Source organism: Stenella coeruleoalba, assembly GCF_951394435.1.
Source record: "Stenella coeruleoalba genome assembly, chromosome: X".
Lineage (NCBI taxonomy): Eukaryota > Metazoa > Chordata > Mammalia > Artiodactyla > Delphinidae > Stenella > Stenella coeruleoalba.
The window spans coordinates 82905255-82925856 of record NC_137152.1 but is presented as its reverse complement, the minus strand read 5'-3'; the positions used below and the strand labels follow the sequence as shown (position 1 = coordinate 82925856).

General features: G+C 39.0%; 1 protein-coding gene across 1 annotated transcript; it reads left to right on the top strand.

Annotated features, from left to right (window-relative positions):
• Nucleotides 1-1101: 1101 nt before the first annotated feature.
• On the top strand, nt 1102-19100 carry LOC307180381 (melanoma antigen preferentially expressed in tumors-like). Its single transcript, XM_079910598.1, has 4 exons — nt 1102-1288; nt 15500-15802; nt 16241-16840; nt 17674-19100. The coding sequence occupies exons 2-4, from the start codon at nt 15513-15515 to the stop codon at nt 18185-18187; spliced, it is 1404 nt and encodes a 467-aa protein (XP_079766724.1). The 5' UTR covers nt 1102-1288; nt 15500-15512; the 3' UTR covers nt 18188-19100.
• The last annotated feature ends 1502 nt before the right edge of the window (nt 19101-20602 follow it).

Genomic DNA, 20602 nt, shown 5'->3' with positions numbered 1-20602 from the left:
AGTAAGGAAGGTGTTATAGGGCTATCTGGGGCAGGCTGTTACAGGAAAACACATAATTGTAGAACATGTTTGGTGAGTTAGGGTTAGAGGCACAGAAAAGAGGCTAGTGTGGCTGGAGAAAAATTCATTCAACAAATATTCAAGTATCCACTGAACCAGGCATTACTATAGGCACTTAGGATATGTTAATGAACAAACCAACAAAGATTCCTGCCCTCCTGGAATTTATATTTTTCCATCAAGTGAGATGGCCAATTTACAAAATTGCATATGGATAAAGTGTATTGTATTCCAAAAGGTGGTAAACAATTGGGATCAGAAAAGGAAGCAGACAGGGAAGAAGTGGAAGCAAGAGTCCAGGGAGAGCGTTGGAAACAAATACTATTAGCTATCCTTGCAATTGATAGTAGAGTTATTAGTGGGTGGCAGTTTTCTGCATTACGTTGCTTTTGTCAAATATCAGTGTAAATGCTATGCTGGCTTTACTGCACAGAGGCAAGAATACATTTTTCCTATGTTTTGGTGGGGACTCGACTGCTTGTTTAATATAGTGGAGCCCCAGGGACACTAAAGTCTGATGGCTTTTTCTCATCATTGGCCACTCGTGTTTTTTTCTTTTTCTTTTCTTTTTTTTTTTTTTTGTGGTATGCAGGCCTCTCAGTGGTGTGGCCTCTCCCGCTGCGGAGCACAGGCTCGGGATGCGCAGGCTCAGCAGCCATGGCTCACACGCCCAGCCGCTCCACAGCACGTGGGATCTTCCCAGACCAGGGCATGAACCCGTGTCTCCTGCATCGGCTGGTGGACTCTCAACCACTGCACCACAAGGGAAGCCCGCCACTCGTTTTTAAGTTCACACCCTCTGTTGTGTAGACTATCGATTTGGACGTCAGTTCTCTAGGTTTGAGACCCGGCCTGGCAGTAACCCTGGCCAGGCGGTGCCCAGGTGACAAGGAGAGACGCTGTGCCAAGGAGATGTAGGAGGGTGGCGCTGGCGCCTGAGAAGAACTCTCTCCTGCATAAGGCTCTCTCCCCTCGGCCCTCTGGGTGGGGTCGGGAATCTGGCCCCTCCTCCCAGTACAGAGTTGATTGAGTGATGGGGGTCACGTGACCTGAGCTGCACCAATCCAAGGCCTCTTCCGGTGAGCTTAACGTTGAGAGGGAACCGTTAAGACGCCCAGTTCCGGAAACACTGAGGCGTCTTCGCTCCTAGCTCTGGAGAGGGAGGAACCTCCTCCTACTGCTGGGGTCTTGAACAGCTCAAGTTTTTTCCAACTCTTGTTCCAATCAGGTAAATTACAACAGCATTCTTTCTATAAATTTCGCCTCTATTGACCTAAATTAAATTACCCAGGATCAAGGTTTGGGGGTTAATAAGACAGGCAATCGAACGGATTGCTGGGTCCACTGTCCTGTCCATGCTCCGTGCGTTCCTCTTTCCTCAGCTGTGATTCGCTTCAGTTGTGTGGCTAATCATTTCCTGCTCTCTGTTTAAAATCCCTCGATCAGCCTTCTGCTTCTTAAAAAAAAAGTTGGGGCTTCCCTGGTGGCGCAGTGGTTGAGAGTCCGCCTGCCGATGCAGGGCACAGGGGTTCGTGTCCCGGTCAGGGAAGATCCCACATGCCATGGAGCGGCTGGGCCCGTGAGCCATGGCCGCTGAGCCGGCACGTCCGGAGCCTGTACTCTGCGACTGGAGAGGCCACAACAGTGAGAGGCCCGTGTACCGGGAAAAAAAAATTGTATTTCTCCTTTGCACCTCAGTTTTGTTTGCGGTTTGTTTTGATATCTCAGACTTTAAATTGTAAGTATTGAAATGTATGTCTCTCTCTCCCCCCTCCCCCACCTCTCTGTCTCTCTCTGGTCTCTCTCTCTCTCCCTCTCTCTCTCTCTCTCTCTCTCTCTATATATATATATATATATATGGTATTTCATTTCTTTTATACTTAAAATGGTTATCTTCTGAAGAGCAGATAAATACTCATCTACATCTTGGAGATGACTGCACTTTTATTTATTTTAATGGGCTCTCTAAAGCAGTTTTAAATAGTTTTTTAATGGATGATGCGGCATGAGCATTTATCCATCCTCCTAACTGTATTTCAATTAGTTAAACTCTTATTAAACAATGTCGTTTATACAATAACCATTCCTTTAACCAGTGATTTTTTTAATTCTTTATTTTAAAATGATTTTAGGCTCACAGAAACTTTGCAAGTAGTATAGAAAGCCTTCACCCAGATTTCCGTAATGTTAACATCTTATACAGCCAAAGAAAAACTATCAAAATTAGGAAATTAACATTGATGCAGTACTATTAACTAATCTACATACTTTATTTGAATTTCACCATTTGTCCCAGTAATCTCATTTTTCTATTCCAGCATCCCATTCTGGATACCACATTGCATTTGGCCATCATTTCTCCTTCGTCTCCTCCAGGCTGACAGTTCCTTAAGCTTTCTGGGTGTTTCCCAATCTTGACGCTTTTGAAGATACTGGTCAGGTATTTTATAGAATGTGTGTCAACTTGGGTTTGTCTGATGTGTTCTTGTGATTTGATTGAACTTATACATTTTCGGCAACAATACCTGTTTTATTCTCCTCCCCTTCATCCCATTGGTGATGGAGGAATTTCCACCCTTGTGTTATGGGGGTGGCTGAACACACGACATCTGACACTGGACAGATACTACCGAGAGCAGCTTATTAGTAACGTTTACTCACGGCCTGGGGAGGAGGACACCACTGGCCAGGTAGAGCCCCACAGGAGTCATTCTCTGGAAGAGAGTGAACAAGCAGGGGCTGTGGGGGGCAGTCTGTAGTAGCAAGAGGACGAGGTGACCCTTGGTTCACATGGGAGGATGTGATTGGCTTGTTTGAATACTTCTGTGAGCTGGTAGGGAACTGAAACCTGATAGTCAGGGGCGAGCAGGCACTGTGGCTAGTTCCCATGATAAGGCTGGTTCTTTGGCTAGGGGACCTTCTTCCCGGCAGCACAAAAGGGGAATGGGAACTTGTGGTTAGTCCATTTGAGACCCTCTGGGTTTTCCCCCAAATGTCAAGGCATACATGTCACTGTGCCTTAATTTTAGGTCTTATACCACGGCGCTGCAAAAGCGATTCTGTTCCTTGCTCCAAGCATCATGTGAGGGGGTACATGATGTCCATATGTTGTATTAATGATGATATTCATTTGCAACACTTGATTAAGGTAGGGACAACTGTGTTGCTCCATTGTAATAGTACTGTTTTCCTATTTGTAAGTAATAAATATCGTGTAGGAAATACTTTCAGACTATGAAAATATCCTATTTCTTCTCAGACTGTTATTCACGACTTTTAAAATCCATCTGTTGATCTTGCCTACAACAATTATGACTTAATGGTGACTTTCTATTTCCTTATTCTTACTACATTGGTTCATTGGAATTCTGAGGAGCTGTCTTTTCTCCCCCATTTATTTATTTATAAATTATGAAGTTGTTTATAAAACTTGTTTTATTTCAAATTATTGAATCAAATAGCTAATCAAATTATTTGTCAGTATTGAATCATGAATAACTATGTTATATTGTGACTTATAATCAAATTAAATCATTATTTAGTTTCTTGAATTGTTCCAGCTTTGGTGACTGCAAGCTCCTTTTGGTGGGGTCTGTGTTCTTTCAGCATGACCTGATCCTTTTTTGTGTACTTCCTTGCTGGCATTGTAAGGTATTCCTATTCATCTTGTGTTTTTGTCCCCACCACAGCCCTGAAATCAAAACACTTCTGCAAAGAGCCATGTTTCCTTTTCTTGGAAAATGACATTTAGAAACCAATATCTCAGTGTGTGTTCATTGCTATTGCGGTTTCATTGCTGCTAAGTCCTCCCTCTCCATCCACAAATGAAGGAAATATATTGTATGTATATACTCATGCTTACAGATACTTCTCAATTTCTCTACCTATATGTATCGATATTGAAAGCCAGGAGCTCATACTGATACTTCTTATTTTAATCCATTGTAGCCTTGTTTGTAACTTCTTTGTCTCACCTGGCTCTCCTTATCTTCAATATTTACTTACTTGTTCATTCCTGATATATACATGAAGTACTTGCAGAAAGGGTACCCAATACGCCTATTAGAAACAGATTTGATAACTTGTGTTTGTGTACAGTTCTTTATGTCTTAGGCCTCAGAGGATGCAGTCAAAGAACTACTATTTCCCTAAGTTGCTTAGCTTAGCTATTTTCTTTCTCACCTCTTCAGCTGTGGTTAAGACATTCATTTGTAATATAGTTAGGTTAATTTGTTGGTGTTTGTATTTGACTTTGCCTCCTCCCCACATCTTAGTTGATTTTAATTTTTTATTTAATTCTGGGGTATGTGAAATATTACTGTGATTCAAAGAGTCAGGGCTGCACAGAAACATCTATTAGACAAGTGTCACTCTTTCCTCATGCCTTCTAAGCCCCTCCCATTCGCCACTTATTTCCCACACTCCCCCTGTAGATAACCAATCTCGTTAGCTTCTGGTTTAATCTTTCCTGTATTTACTCTGCACAAATGAACTGATACATATATGTGTTCTTATATTCCCTTGTTTATTAAATGAGGGATGGCATTTTATAATGCTCCTTTGCACTTTTCCTTTTTCAGTTAACAGCATCCCATAAAAAAACTCTTTATGCCATAGAGGGCTTCATTGTTTTTTTGTTTTTGTTTCTCTTTTTATACAGCTGCATTGGACTCCGCTGACATATGTAGGGGCATTTAACTGGTTTTCAACATTCTGCAACTACAAACAATGCTGCAGTGAATAACCTTAGGCATAAGTATTTTTGTGTTGGTGGAAATGGATCTTCAAGTTTTATTCCCAGCAGTAGTATTGTTGGGCCAAAAGTTAAGTGCATGTGTATTTCTGTTAGGTATTTCCAAATTTCTCTCCAGAAGGGTTGTACTGGTTTTCACTCCCACTAGCTACTGTGACTGTTTCCCCACAGACTCACTAACAGAACATGTTGCCCTACTTTTGTGACCTTTGTTGATGTGGTAGGTGAGAAATGGTATCTCGGCATTGTCTTAGTATGCACTTGTCTAATTATGAGAAAGTGTGACTATATTTTGAGGACTGTTTTATATATTTTTTGTGAATTATCTGTTCATATCTTTTCCCATTTTTCTGTAGAAATATTAGCCTTTTGTCCTTCAATACTTCAGAGTTCTGTATATACTTGGACTATTATTCATTTGTCCATGAGGCATGCTGCAAATACTTTATGTCAGTTTGTCAATTGCCTTTTGACTTAGTTATGATGTGTTTGCCGTACATTAAAAAAATCCTTCGTAGGCACATAGATCATTGTTTTCTTTCATTGCCTCTGGAAATTTGAGTCACAGTTAGAAAGCCTTTCCCTACGCTGAGGTTAAAGCAGAGTCCTGCCATATTTTCTTAAAGATTTTGTTATGGTTTCATTTGTTTAGATTCCTAGCCCGTTTACAGTTTATTTCTGTGTATGGTGTGTGATATGGATCTACACTGATTCTTTTCCCAAATGTCTCAGTTGTTCCAGCATCATTTATTGAACGTCCATCTTTGCCTCAGTGATTTTAAATGCCCTTTCATCATATACTGAAATTTCCATATATTATTCTTGTTTTTCTGGGTTTTCTATTCTGTTTCACTGGACTATTTGTCTACTCATGTACCAGTACCACAGTGTTATAATTACCGAGGCTTTATAGCATGCATTAATGTCTGGTATCATTACTCCCCATTTACAGGTTTTCTTTTTCACTTATATCCTGGCTATTCTTGCATGATTTTTAAAAAATATATTAATTTTATTATCCATTGATCTAACTCCATAGAAACATTTGCTGGTATTTTTGAGATTATATTAAATTTATACATTAGTTTAGGGAGAACTGACATCTTCTTAATGTTGTGTTATTCTATCCAAGAACATTGACCAATGTCTTTGTACTTATTCAAGTTTCCTTCTATGTCGTTCAGGAGTGTCTAAAAATTGTCCTTGCATAGCTGCTCTCATTAAGTTTATTCCTATGCATTTAAGCTTTGTTTTTGCTATTGTATATGGAATTTTCTCTACTAAAGTGTCCTCCAGCTGTGTGTGTGTGCGCACACAAAGACCATTGACTTTTGTATGTAACTCTATATCCTACTACCTTGATGATTTCTCTTATTGTTTTACTCAATCTGTCATTGTTTCTATAGGGCTTTTCAGGTGTACGGTAATATCATCTGCACACAGAGGTGGCTTTACTTCTTGTTATTCATTCTCATAAATCTAATTGATTTCTCTAGTCAACTGACTAATGCTTGTAGTTGAAGACTGAACAGGAATGATATAATGGGCATACTTTTCTTATTCCTGAGCTTATTGGAAAACCTCTGGTAGTCCCCCACTAAATAAAATACTTGCATGAGGAATTAATTATATATTTTTTATCATGTTAAGAATGCGTCCCTCTTTCCCACTTCTTAAGGTTTTTCTTTTCTTAACATGAATGGGTGTTGAAGTTTCCCAAAGATTTGTTTGGCATCTGTGGTTTTAATCATATGATATTTGTCCTTAATTATATGACGATGGTGAATGATATCAATGGAATTCCTAATATAGAGCCAGCCTTGTATTAATGGAATAAATTGCACTTGATCACAGTATATTAGTTTCTAAATGTATTGTTGGATGTTTGCTAATATTCTATTTAGTATTTTGGTATCTACCTTTTACCTGTTAGCATCCTACTGGCTTCATATAAGAAGTTAGGGAAGTTTCCTTCCTTTCTAATGTTCTTACATAACTCATAGAGCTTTGGTACTATTTGATCTTTGATGGTTTACTAGGATTCACCTGTAAAACCATCTGAGCAAGGTGCTTCTTGGGGGTATTGCTGTAATAACTTTATTTCTTCTATGAAAATTGCCTAATTTAAGCTTCTAACACTAGAATCAGAATTTTGGTAATTTGTATTTATCTAGGAAGTTACCTATTTCATATAGATTTTCAAGTTTATTTGCATAGAGGTTGGCAAAGTAATCTCCTCTTTTTTCTGTTTCAATGATTATTTCTCCTTTGCCTATTATTTTGTGTATGTGTGATCTCTCCCTTTCTTCCTTCATCGAGCCAGCTAGGGGTTTGTCCATTTTGAAAAACAAGATTTCATTTTTCTATTTTGTATCTCATTCATTTCTGCTTTTATGTTTTGCTTTCTTTAATTGTTCTTTTTTACCTAGTTGCTTTTGTTTTTTCATTTTTTGAGGCCATACTTTAATTAATCTTCATTCTTCCATTTTTACTCATAAAAGTGCCTACTGTGTGAATTTGCCTCAGATCACTGCTCTAAATGTATCCCATAGATGCCAATATGTAATTTTTCAGTCAATCTTTTAAAAAATTTCTTTACAACTTCAGTTTGCATCTCTTCTTATATTCAACAGTTTTTAAGAGAAGCTTTAAAAATTTTTTTCAGGTGGAAAGGCCTATCTGTTTTCAATTTTTGTTACTAACTTTTATAGCATTGGGGTTAGAGAGGATTGTTTGTACTATTTCTACTTTATAGAAATTAATTATCTAATCTCTGTGAGATAATTATGATCCATTTTTGACAAGAATATATTCCCTATATAACATTATTGATTAGCTTTCTCTTTTTTTATATGACTTGATCAGCCTTAGACTGAGTTTGGTGTATTAAATCTCCTAGTGTTACTGTTTCCTGTTATTATTATTATTTTATCTACGTCTCCTTGCATTTTCGCTTTATAAAGGTGTTTGTTTGTTATTGGTTCATAAATATTCCTAAGGGTTATATCTTCATTGTGAGTTTTGGCTTTTATCATTAAGACATGTTTTTGGTCACGTTTAATGCTTTCTTAAAATCATCCTGAACCACCTGTTTTCTTAACTTTACTCTCTGGTCTATGCATTTTTTCCTCCAGTATCACTTAACACTCACCTACTGCAATATGATAAAAAGTTTGTTGTATTTTCTTCTACTTCTCTACCTTCTCTCATTTTTAGTTGCGGAGTTTCTGTGGGTTTTTTTCACAGCATAAAACTTTTGTACATTAGCCTTCTCCCCTTTCCCCCACCTTCATTTTACTATTGTATGTAAAATACTCACCATTGGGTATTTTGGTTAAGTTTTCCTTCTCATCGCAGTGGGATCACAATCCCAGTTCCTCTTTTAGATTACTTGGCAAACATTCTGTAAAGAGAAGTATAGGAAATATTGTAAGTTCCTGGGTCACAGTGTCACTGTCTCTCTACTCAACTTTGCTACTGTAGTGCAAAAGCATTCATAGTCAATACATAAATGATTGATCATGGCTTTGATCCAATAAAACTTCATTTACAAAATCAAGCAGTGGGCTGAATTTGGTTCAGTGGGCCAGTTTGCAGACCCCTGCTCTAGTAGCTTCCTTAGGAAGGGCTGAGGGGTGCAGAATTTCCTAAGTTTCTGCAAGTTCAAAAGCTTTTTCTGTAGGCTGTGATATTTAAAGGGCACCCAAGTTGGTTATGAAATCTATGCTTCAGCCTTTCTTTTTAGTCAATCTCTGTCTTTTGATTTTTTTAAATATTCTATTTAAGGTGGGTTTCATATCCTCCAATGCTTGCTTGAGTATAATTAATTTTGTTTGGAGTGTTGACTTCCACTCTTTTTCTCCTTCATGGTTGTTTAACATGTATGCACTTTTGTTCCCTCATCTATTTTTTTTTTTTTTACAAAGCTTTGTATGGAATTCCCTTCATTCTGTTCATCTGTATGATACTGGTTTTTTTGACAAGATTCCTAGTTTAATAATGTGAAATTTCGTTAGTATAGCAAAGACCAGATCCTTTTTTATTTTGTTTGTTTGTTTTGGTGATGAAGGGAGAAGTCCTGAGTGCTCTGATTTTGCGGTTCTCTTATGTCTTGCAAGATCCTTAATTTTCCCCTTTTGTTTATTTTCTCCATCATTACCCAAGCGCCAACGGATGCTTCTCCCTAACTCTTTGCATTTCTTCTTCCCTAAGAGTTATATCTTTCAAAGACTGCACTTTAAATCATCTCTGTCCCTTCATAAGCTCCGATTTTGGAGTGCCTTCCCTGTAGTCCGGGCTCTCATATTCTAGGACACATTTTTGGTATTTTTAGATTTATTCTGGGCTTAGTCCTTCTGCTGTAGTTTTAGATCAGCTTTCAGCCCTTTTCCATCTTTCCTCTCTCTTGGCAGCTTTTCTTGGTCTGTCTTTTTGTTTTCCACAAAGCCTAGTAATGGGAGTGTGACAAATCTTATGCCAGGATTCATGATTTTTCTTTTTTTACTCACAATACTTTTGAATTTTTGGCCTTCTCCATTTTAAAATACTGATGAGGGTGTGGCTTTTGTGTAGATGTACATTTTCCTTCTTATTGGTTTGTATCCTTTTGGGAGAAAATAGTATTTTTAACATCTTTATTCGAGTATAATTGCTTTACAATGGTTTGTCAGTTTCTGCCTTATAACGAAGTGAATCAGCTATACATACACATATGTCCCCATATCTCTTGCCTCTTTCATCTCCCTCCCTCCCACCCTCCCTATCCCACCCCTCTAGGTGGTCACAAAGTGCCGAGCTGATCTCTTTGTGCTATGGGGCTGCTTCTAACTAGCGATCTATTTTACGTTTGGTAGTGTATATATGTCCCTGACATTCACTTTATCCCAGCTCGCCCTTCCCCCTCCCCGTATCCTCAAGTCCAGCCTCTAGTAGGTCTGCATCTTTATTCCCGTCTTACACCGAGGTTCTCTGACCATTTTCTTTTTTTTTTCCTTTTTCTATTTTATTTATTTATTTTTTTGGTGGCTTACAATGGCAGAAATTTATTCTTTCATAGCTCTGGAAGCCAAGTCTGAAATCAATATCACTGAGCTGAAATCAATGTGTTGGCAGGGCTGTTCTCCTTCTGGAGGCTCCAGGAGAGAATCCATTCTTGCTTCTTCCAGCTTCTTGTGGCTGCCAGCATCCTTTGGCGTGTGGTCACATCAAAACAACCTCTGCCTGTGTGGTCACATTGACATTTCCTTTTCTGTGTGTGTCAAATCTGGTTTTGCCCCTATATTTTAATTTATTTTATTTTTTTAATTTATTTTAACATCTTTATTGGAGTATAATTGCTTTACAATGGTGTGTTTGTTTCTGCTTTATAACAAAGTGAATCAGTTATATATATACATATGTTCCCATATCTTTACCCTCTTGCATCTCCCTCCCTCCCAGCCTCCCTATCCCTCCCCTCTAGGTGGTCACAGACCACCTAGCTGATCTCCCTGTGCTACGCAGCTGCTTCCCACTAGCTACCTATTTTACATTTGGTAGAGTATATATGTCCATGCCATTCTCTCACTTTGTAACAGTTTACCATTCCCCCTCCCTATATCCTAAACTCCATGCTCTCGTAGGTCTGTGTCTTTATTCCCGTCTTACCCCTAGGTACTTCATGACCTTTTCTCAGGGTATGCCCAGTAGTGGGATTGCTGGGTCGTATGGTAGTTCTATTTGTAGTTTTTTAAGGAACCTCCATACTGTTCTCCATAGTGGCTGCATCATTTCTCATTCCCACCAATAGTGCAAGAGTTTTCCCTTTCCTCCTCACCCTCTCCAGCATTTATTGTTTGTAGATTTTTTGATGATGGCCATTCTGACCGGTGTGAGATGATATCACATTGTAGTTTTGATTTGCATTTCTCTAATGATTAATGACGTTGAGCATTCTTTCATGTGTTTGTTGGCAATCTGTATATCTTCTCTGGAGAAATGTCTATTTAGGTCTTCTGCCCATTTATGCATTGGATTGGGTTTTTTTGTTATTGAGCTGCATGAGCTGCTTGTAAATTTTGGAAATTAATCCTTTGTCAGTTGCTTCATTTGCAAATATTTTCTCCCATTCTGAGGGTTCTCTTTTCATCTTGTTTTTGGTTTCCTTTGCTGTGCAAAAGCTTTGAAGTTTCATTAGGTCCCATTTTTTTATTTTTGTTTTTATTTCCATTTCTCTAGGAGGTGGGTCAAAAAGGTTCTTGCTGTGATGTATGTCATAGAACGTTCTGCCTGTTTTCTCCCAACTGTTTTATAGTTTCTGGCCTTACATTTAAGTCTTTAATCCCTTTTGAGTTTATTTTTGTGTATGGTGTTAGGGAGTGTTCTAATTTCATACTTTTACATGTACCTGTCCAGTTTTCCCAGCACCACATATTGAAGAGTCTATCCTTTCTACATTGTACATTCCTGCCTCCTTTATCAAAGATACTGTGACCATATGTGCGTGGGTTTATCTCTCGGCTTTCAGTCCTGTTCCATTGATCTATATTTCTGTTTTCGTGCCAGTACCATACTGTCTTGATTACTGTAGCTCTGTAGTATAGTCTGAAGTCAGGGAGCCTGATTCCTCCAGCTCCAATTTTCGTTCTCAAGATTGCTTTGGCTATTCGATGTCATTTGTGTTCCCATACAAATTGTGAAGTTTTTTGTTCTAGTTCTGTGAAAAATACCAGTGATAGTTTGATAGGGATTGCATTGAATCTGTAGATTGCTTTGGGTAGTAGAGTCATTTTCACAATGTTGATTCTTCCAATCCAAGAACATGGTATATATATCTCTCCATCTATTTGTATCATCTTTAATTTCTTTCATCAGTGTCTTATAATTTTCTGCATACAAGTCTTTTGTCTCCTTAGGTAGGTTTGTTCCTAGATATTTTATTCTTTTTGTGGCAATGGTAAATAGGAGTGTTTCATTAATTTCTCTTTCAGATTTTTCATCATTAGTGTATAGGAATGCCAGAGATTTCTGTGCATTCATTTTGTATCCTGATACTTTGCCAAATTCATTGATTAGCTCTAGTAGTTTTCTGGTAGCATCTTTAGGATTCTCTATGTATAGTATCATGTCATCTACCAACAGTGACAGCTTTACTTCTTCTTTTCCAATTTGGATTCCTTTTATTTCTTTTTCTTCTCTGATTGCTGTGGCTAAAACTTCCAAAGCTATGTTGAATAATAGTGGTGTGAGTGGGCAAACTTGTCTTGTTCCTGATCTTAGTGGAAATGCTTTCCGTTTTTCACCATTGAGGACGATGTTGGCTGTGGATCTGTCATATATGGCTTTTGTTATGTTGAGGAAAGTTCCTTCTATGCCTACTTTCTGGAGGGTTTTTTTCATAAATAGGTGTTGAATTTTGTCAAAACCTTTCTCTGCATCTATTGAGATGATCATATGGTTTTTCTCCTTCAATTTGTTAATATGGTTTATCACATTGATAGATTTGTGTATATTGAAGAATCCTTGCATTCCTGGAATAAACGCCACTTGATCATGGTGTATGATCCTTTTAATGTGCTGTTGGATTCTGTTTGCTAGTATTTTGTTGAGGATTTTTGCATCTATGTTCATATTGGCCTGTAGTTTTCTTTCTTTGTGACATCCTTGTCTGGTTTTGGCCTGTAGTTTTCTTTCTTTGTGACATCCTTGTCTGGTTTTGGTATCAAGGTGATGGTGGCCTCGTAGAAGGAGTTTGGGAGTGTTCCTCCCTCTGCTATATTTTGGAAGAGTTTGAGAAGGATAGGTGTTAGCTCTTCTCTAAATGTTTGGTATAATTTGCCTGGGACTCCATCCGGTCCTGGGTTTTTGTTTGTTGGAAGATTTTTAATCACAGTTTCAATTTCAGTGCTTGTGATTGGTTTGTTCATATTTTCTATTTCTTCCTGGTTCAGTCTCAGAACGTTGTGCATTTCTAAGAATTTGTCCATTTCTTCCAGGTTGTCCATTTTATTGGCATAGAGTTGCTTGTAGTAATCTCTGATGATCCTTTGTATTTCTGCAGTGTCAGTTGTTACTTCTCCTTTTTCATTTCTAATTCTATTGATTTGAGTCTTCTCCCATTTTTTTCTTGATGGGTCTGGCTAATGGTTTATCAATTTTGTTTATCTTCTCAAAGAACCAGCTTTTAGTTTTATTTTTCTTTGCTATCGTTTCCTTCATTTCTTTTTCATTTATTTCTGATCTGATTTTTATGATTTATTTCCTTCTGCTAATTGTGGGGATTTTTTTGTTCTTCTTTTTCTATTGCTTTATGTGTAAGGTTAGGTTGTTTATTTGAGATGTTTCTTGTTTCTTGAGGTAGGATTGTATTGCTATAAGCTTCCCTCCTAGAACTGCTTATGCTGCATCCCATAGGTTTGGGTCGTCGTGTCTCCATTGTCATTTGTTTCTAGGTAATTTTTGATTTCCTCTTTGATTTCTTCAGTGATCTCTTGGTTATTTAGTAGTGTATTGTTTAGCCTCCATGTGTTTGTATTTCTTACACATTTTTTTCTGTAATTGCTATCTAGTCTCATAGCATTGTGGTCAGAAAAGATACTTGATACGATTTTAAATTTCTTAAATTTACCAAGGCTTGATTTGTGACCCAAGATATGATCTATCCTGGAGAATTTTCCTTGAGCACTTGAGAAGAATGTGTATTCTTTTGTTTTTGGATGAGATGTCCTATAAATATCAATTAAGTCCATCTTGTTTAATATATCATTTAAAGCTTGTTTTTCTTTATTTATTTTCATTTTGGATGATCTGTCTATTGGTGAAAGTGGGGTGTTAAAGTCCCCTATTATGATTGTGTTACTGTTGATTTCCCCTTTTATGGCTGTTAGTATTTGACTTATGTAGTGAGGTGCTCCTATGTTGGGTGCGTAAATATTTACAATTGTTATATCTTCTTCTTGGATAGATCCCTTGATCATTATGTAGTGTCCTTCTTTGTCTCTTGTAATAGTCTGTTTTAAAGTCTATTTTGTCTGATATGAGAATTGCTACTCCAGCTTTCTTTTGATTTACATTTGCATGGAGTATCTTTTTCCATCCTCTCACTTTCAGTCTGTATATGTCCCTAGGTCTGAAGAGGGTCTCTTATAGACAGCATATATATGGGTCTTGTTTTTACATCCATTCAGCCAATCTATGTCTTTTGGTTGGAGCATTTAATCCATTTACATTTAAGGTAATTATCGATATGTATGTTCCTGTTACCATTTTGTTAATTGTTTTGGGTTTTTTTTTTATTGTAGGTCTTTTCCCTCTCTTGTGTTTCTTACCCAGAGAAGCTCCTTTAGCATTTGTTGTAAAGCTGGTTTGGTGGTGCTGAATTCTCTTAGCTTTTGCTTGTCTGTAAAGCTTTTAATTTCTCCTTCACATCTGAATGAGATCCTTGTTGGTTAGAGTAATCTTGGTTGTAGGTTTTTTCTTTCATCCCTTTAAATATGTCCTGCCAGTCCCTTCTGTCTTTCAGAGTTTCTGTTGAAAGATCAGCTGTTTATCTTATGGGGATTCCCTTATGTGTTACTTGTCGTTTTTCCCTTGCTGCTTTTAATATTTTTTCTTTGTGTTTAATTTTTGACATTTTGTTTAATATGTGTCTTGGCGTGTTTCTCCTTGGATTTATCCTCTATGGGACTCTCTGTGCTTCCTGGACTTGATTAACTATTTCCTCGCATCCTTCTCTGGAGCTCCTTTAAGCAGCACTCTTAATCCCCTCTCCTGGTGCACCAGGAAACAGAGAGGCAAGAAAAAGTCTCTTGTCTCTTTGGCAGCTCCAGACTTTTTCCTGGAGTCCCTCTCTGCTAGCCGTGGCACACTAGCCCCCTTCAGGCTGTGTTCATGTAGCCAACCCCAGTCTTTTCCCTGGTATCTGACCTCTGAAGCCCGAGCCTCAGGTCCCAGGCTCCGCCCACCTCGGCGGGTGAGCAGACAAGCCTCTCAGGCTGGTGAGTGCCGGTCAGCACCGATCCCCTGTGTGGGAATCTCTCCACTTTGCCCTCCACACCCCTGTTGCTGCGCTCTCCTCTGTGGCTCCACAGCTTCCCCCCTCCGCCACCTGCAGTCTCCGCCCACGAAGGGGCTTCCTAGTGTGTGGAAACCTTTCCTTCTTCACAGGTCCCTCCCACTGCTGCAGGTCCCATCCCTATCCTTTTGTCTCTGTTTTTATTTTTTCTTTTACCCTACCCAGGTCCTTGGGGAGTTTCTTGCCTTTTGGGAGGTCTGAGGACTTCTGGCAGCATTCAGTAGGTGTTCTGTAGGAGTTGTTCCACATGTAGATGTATTTCTGATGTATTTGTGGGCAGGAAGGTGATCTCCACTTCTTACTCTTCTGCCATCTGGAAGCTCCTCAGGAGGAAATAATTTGAGGAAGGCAGCTAGGTGGTCAGCATTGTCTTCTGCTAACTTACCTCTGATTTCTAATGGCATTTTATCTCATGGAAGTGTGTGTGTGTGTGTGTGTGTGTGTGTGTGTGTGTGCGCATGCGTGCATGCACACAAGTCCATTTTCATTCTATTCCTATAGTAGTGGTCACTTGAGTTGGCCCTATGGTTCACCACATACTTATTCAATAAGTATTTTGTCCACAGCTAACCCTGGAAGCAAACAAGTGACTATAGATACCTTCTCAGGATTTCTAAAAATCCTCCACTCTGAAGCAGGTTTTTGAAGATGGACCAAAAGACCACAGTCACCCTCCTTGAGCTTGCTGCAAAGAGTCTGCTGAATAATGAGCCTGCAACTATCCATGCCCTGGACGAAATCCCAAGAGACCTCTTTGTTCCATTGTTCAACGCTGCCTTCTTGGGTGGGCATAAGACGATCCTAAAGGCAATGGTGAAGGTTTGGCCTTTTCGCTGTCTCCATATTGGGTCATTGACCACACGGGAATCATACTATGACATCTTGGAAGCCGTGATTGATGGTCTGCAGATCCTCCCTGCCCAGAACTCTTCCTCTTGGTAAGACTATGACCAGTAGAGACACAGGGAGTCAGCAGGAGTGTATGCTGTAGCCTGGGGCAGGGGAATACCTAACGGTCTCCCAACAGTAGCCAATGGTGAATACTGCAGTCTTTGCAGAGCTGTCGGTCCTTCGGGACTCTATTGCCTTATAGAGTTGATTATAGAGTAGAGGTGTTTGAGGAAACTATGAATGGATTTGAGTGCGATTACACAGAAGTGGAGTATGGGCATTGAGACAGGGAAAGACCGGAGGTGAAGGAGGGGGTGTGGAAAGGATGAAAGACGCTGCATTTGTGTGGAAAGAACTTCTTGGTGAATGGCAACGAAGTGAAAACCAGGGTTGAAGTGTTCTGTCCCTGCTTCTCATCATTGATCTTGCTGGGTTATATTAAAATCAGCTATCTCTCATGTGTTCTGTCTCTTCCTTTTTTACAGGGGGCCCAAACTGAGGATCCTAGATTTAAGGAGTGATCTGGTCTGTAAGACAATATGCTCTGAGATTGGGACCGCATTCCCTTTCTGTTTTCAGTCATGCATTTACTCTCAGCACTCTATCCTTAAGATAGAAGCTCAGCATAGAGTCAGGTGCCTCAGGATTGGTAATTCCGGGTCTGAGCCTCAGTCAGCTCAGGAACCTATGGAATTGCTAGTGGATATTTCCCTCAATAGTACCTTGAGAACAGAACAATTCCTCTCTTTCCTTTGTAGTAAGATTCAGCAGAATGTTGGGTCCTTGCACGTCTGCTGCAGAGATTTGCAAATCGATAGAATGTCTGGGCACAAAAGTATCCTGCAGTTTCTGGATCTGGGGTGCATTGAGAACCTGGAAGTGTATCAGGCTAATCTGAGTGAAGTCATCACCCTTTTGGCTCAGGTGATCCACCTGAACAGCCTTACTCTGTGTAACATCCCCTTTAAAACTTATAATAGAAGGAAATTCAGATCTTTTCTCCTCTGCCTTGGGCGGCTGGACCATCTCCGGGAGCTCAGCTTGTCTTTCTTCTGCCTCACAGATCAACTGCACAAACTGCTCAGGTGAGGGGGTGGGGAGGAACCTGGGTTCCCTGATCACCTCATTGTTAACACAGAAGAGACCATGCTTGGATCTTCCTAAGCTCCTTGTAACCCATTTCTCTCTTTGCCTCAGGATAGGCACTGCTGGGAGTTTGAACATAGCTGGGGGAGAGAGGGGTACCTTATGTTGAGCAGCAGATGAGGTTAGAAAAGGAAGCTGTGCTCATTCATTCATTCATTCATTCAGTGACCGTGGGCAGATCCTAAAAGAAGTCTGTAAATATATTGGTGAAAAAGATTCAGTCCTTCTCCTATTGGACTTTACAGATCTCTAGAGAGGAAGGGGAGGCATTCAGATGGAGAAGCATTAAGCTATAGGACTAATGCACATGTCCATGGATGGGCCCCAATAGTTAACACTGCCAGATAATATTGCTCCTGTATTTCCCCCCAGGCTTACACCCTGAATGGAGAGCTTGTCATCTGGTACTAGTCAAAGGAAACCCTCAGTTGGCTGTTTTCCCAGACCCATCCTCGCCAAATAAGTGAATCAGATCCAACACTGATTATGTCGTATATACTAAGTGCATGCAATTTCTTCACTTAATCTTTCCTGCAGTTCTGTATAATAATGACTGCTGTGCACGTTTTCAAGATTAAAACCCTGTACCTCAGAGTGGTAAAGTAACTTTCTCAGGGTCACAAATCTATAAAGTCTGATCTCAAAGTCCACATTATTAACCACTTATTGCAAACCATGAACACAGTAGTTTATTCTAGAGCCTTAGGTACCTAAAATTTGGGGCTCATTGCCCTCATTCTTCTGAAATAACCTTACATTTTTCTCTTTATAGAGTTGTGCCACCTCAGTTGGATTCACTGTATCTACCTCACTGTCACCTTTCTCACAGAGATGTCACTGTCCTGTCCCAGAGCTCTCAGGCCACCCACCTAAGGGTATTGAGTCTCAGTAACAACCACATCTTCTCAGAAGTTTATGAGCCCTTCCAGGCTCTGCTGGAGAAGGTCTCAAGCACCCTGCAACATTTGGTGATAAACAATTGTATGATAACTGATTCTACTCTCTCTGCCATCCTCCCAGCCCTGAGCCACTGTACTCAGCTCCATGTCCTTAGCTTTGCCTTCAATCCCATTACAATGCCTGTGCTCAAGAGCCTTCTGCAGCACTTGACTTCCTTGATGAAGCTGAAGCATGTGATTTATCCTGTCCCTGTCCATTGCTACGAGGAATGGATTTTTCATGACCGTTTGGACCGACAGAAACTTGCTGAAGTTCAGGCTCAGTTGGAAGCGATGCTGCACGGGGCACAGAGGAACGACATGAAATGGGTAAGTTGTTCAGAGTGATTTCCACAGCACAGGGAGGTGTTTCAACACTGATGTGTGGCCATGAAAGTGTTCACTTTTTTTTTTTTTTTTGCCTGAAACCCAAGTTTGTAGAGACACATATATAAAGTTCTACTGTTCTAGGAAACTGGGGTTAGGAACACTGGATATGTAAACTGATCTCTATAAAAGAGGAACTTTAAAAAGGAAATAGAGGAATTTGAAATGTCCGCTGGATCTCTTGCCCACTGCCCTCTACATTTTCTGGTTACTATCCACAGTGTTGGGTATGTGACGTAAGCTGACCCAGTCATGGTACATCATTTCCTTATCCACACTGATTGGTTCACTTATCCATTTATGGGCACTTGACACAAGTCAGATCAATTGAAACTCTTCCTAGAGGTGGTAGTTGTTGAATAATTTTACCTTCTAGGGACCTGCAAACTTCTTGTATTTCTGATTTCCTCAGGTGGCTTATGAGAAACCGTATGCAACTAAAAGGAAACAAACTATGCCCACTACCTACTGGTATCTTCATCAGCATATTGCTGCCTAATTTCCCAGGTCTCAGACCCCTGGCTCAGTTATTCCTTATTCCACACACATTCACCAAGTATCTGTTATGATTTAGGTACTTTTCCAGGTGCTAAGAAAGATAAAGTCCCTGATCTCACTCAGAGTGTAGACATTCCTATGATTTATCAGTTTCTCTACTCTTTCGTGGAAGACTTGGGAAATTATTTATTCCCCCATAATACAGTATTTTTCTCACTTTTTCCCCTCACATAGTCTGCTCAAATGATATTGGTCTTTTTATGCTGTTGGGTAGCTGCTCAGGCCTCAGGTCATGGCTTAAATGTTACCTCCTCAGATAGGTTTTCTCTTACTTCCCCATTTAAGCAGATTTTTTCTGCTGCTGCTTTTGCTTAAGGTACCATGTATATTTCCTTCATGGTACACATTGTTGCATATGTATTTGCTCCCTCTGCCCCTCCACTAGAGTTGCACTGCTCAGTATGGTGCCCACTAACCATATGTGGCTTCTGAACTCTAGAAATTTGGCTAATCTCAAATGTGATGTACCCTAGGTGTTGTATGCACTCTGTGTATCCAAGAGTTAGTAAGAAACAAAGGATGTAGAATAACTAATTGATAATTTACGTGTATTGTTTACATGATGAAATGGTAACATACTCCATATCAAAGACAGTAAAGATAAAAGAATGTAAATTAAATTCTTTATATACTTACATGTTAGAATGATAGCATTGTATTTCAAAGACTTAGTAAGAAAAATGTTATAATAATTACATGTTTATATGTTTACATATCAACGTGATAAAACATTGCATTCCAAAGACTAATTGAGAGAAAATAAAGTTAATTAATAGGTTGTTCCTACTGTTTATATGTTGAAATGGTAACATAGAAAATGTCAACAATAACAGAAAAGAATGGAAAAAATAATTAGTATTTTCTGTATAGTGTTTCCTTGTTGAAATGAAAACAGATTGCATTTTCATTGTTGATGTGAAAACAGATTGTAGTTTAAAGACTTAGTAAGAAAGAAGAATGTAAAAGTAATGAATGTTGTTTACATTGTTTCCTTGTTGAAATGATAACACACACATTTTAAAGACTCAGTAAAAAATTTTTTACAATTATTTTTTCTTATTGCTTACATGTTGAAAGTGATAAACTGCATTTCAAAAACAGAGAAAATAATGTAAAACTTAATTAATAATTAATAAAAATAGTTAATAACTTGTTGTTACCTCCATTTTGCTACTGCATTTCTGACTTAGAAAGATAAACGTGTTAAATGAATTGTATATGTTGTTGCTTTGTTGAAATGATAACACATGGCATTTCAAAGACATCATAAAATAAGAATGCAACAAGGCCACCGATACCCTGACACCAAAGCCAGACAAAGACACTACAGAAAAAGGAAATGAGAGGGCAATATCTTCGATTAATACAAATGAAAAGGTCCTGGACAAAATATTAGCAAAACAAATCCAACAGTATATCAAAAGGACCATACACCATAAATCACGTAGGATTTATTCCAGGGTCACAAGGATGATTCAACATTTGCCAATCAATCAGTGTGAGACACCACATCAACAAAATGAAAGATAAAAATCACATGATTATCTCAATAGAGGCAGGAAACTCTTTTGACACAATTGAACATCCATTCATGACAACAACTCTCAACAAAGTGTGTATAGAGGGAACATGTCCCAACATGATAAGGGCATTTACGACAAACCCACAGCCAACATCATAGTGAATGTCGAAAAGCTGAAAGACTTTCCACTAAATTCAGGAACAAGGTAAGGATGCCCACTCTCACCACTTATATTTAACATAGTACTGGAAGTCCTAACCACAGCAATCAGATGAAAAAAGAAATAAAAGTTACCC

Coding starts and splice junctions, on each gene's coding strand:
- LOC307180381 (XM_079910598.1), top strand. CDS start 15,513: ATGGACCAAAAGACCACAGTCACCCTCCTTGAGCTTGCTGCAAAGAGT. Junction 15,803..16,240: donor GCCCAGAACTCTTCCTCTTG/GTAAGACTATGA, acceptor CCTTTTTTACAG/GGGGCCCAAACTGAGGATCC. Junction 16,841..17,673: donor CAACTGCACAAACTGCTCAG/GTGAGGGGGTGG, acceptor TTCTCTTTATAG/AGTTGTGCCACCTCAGTTGG.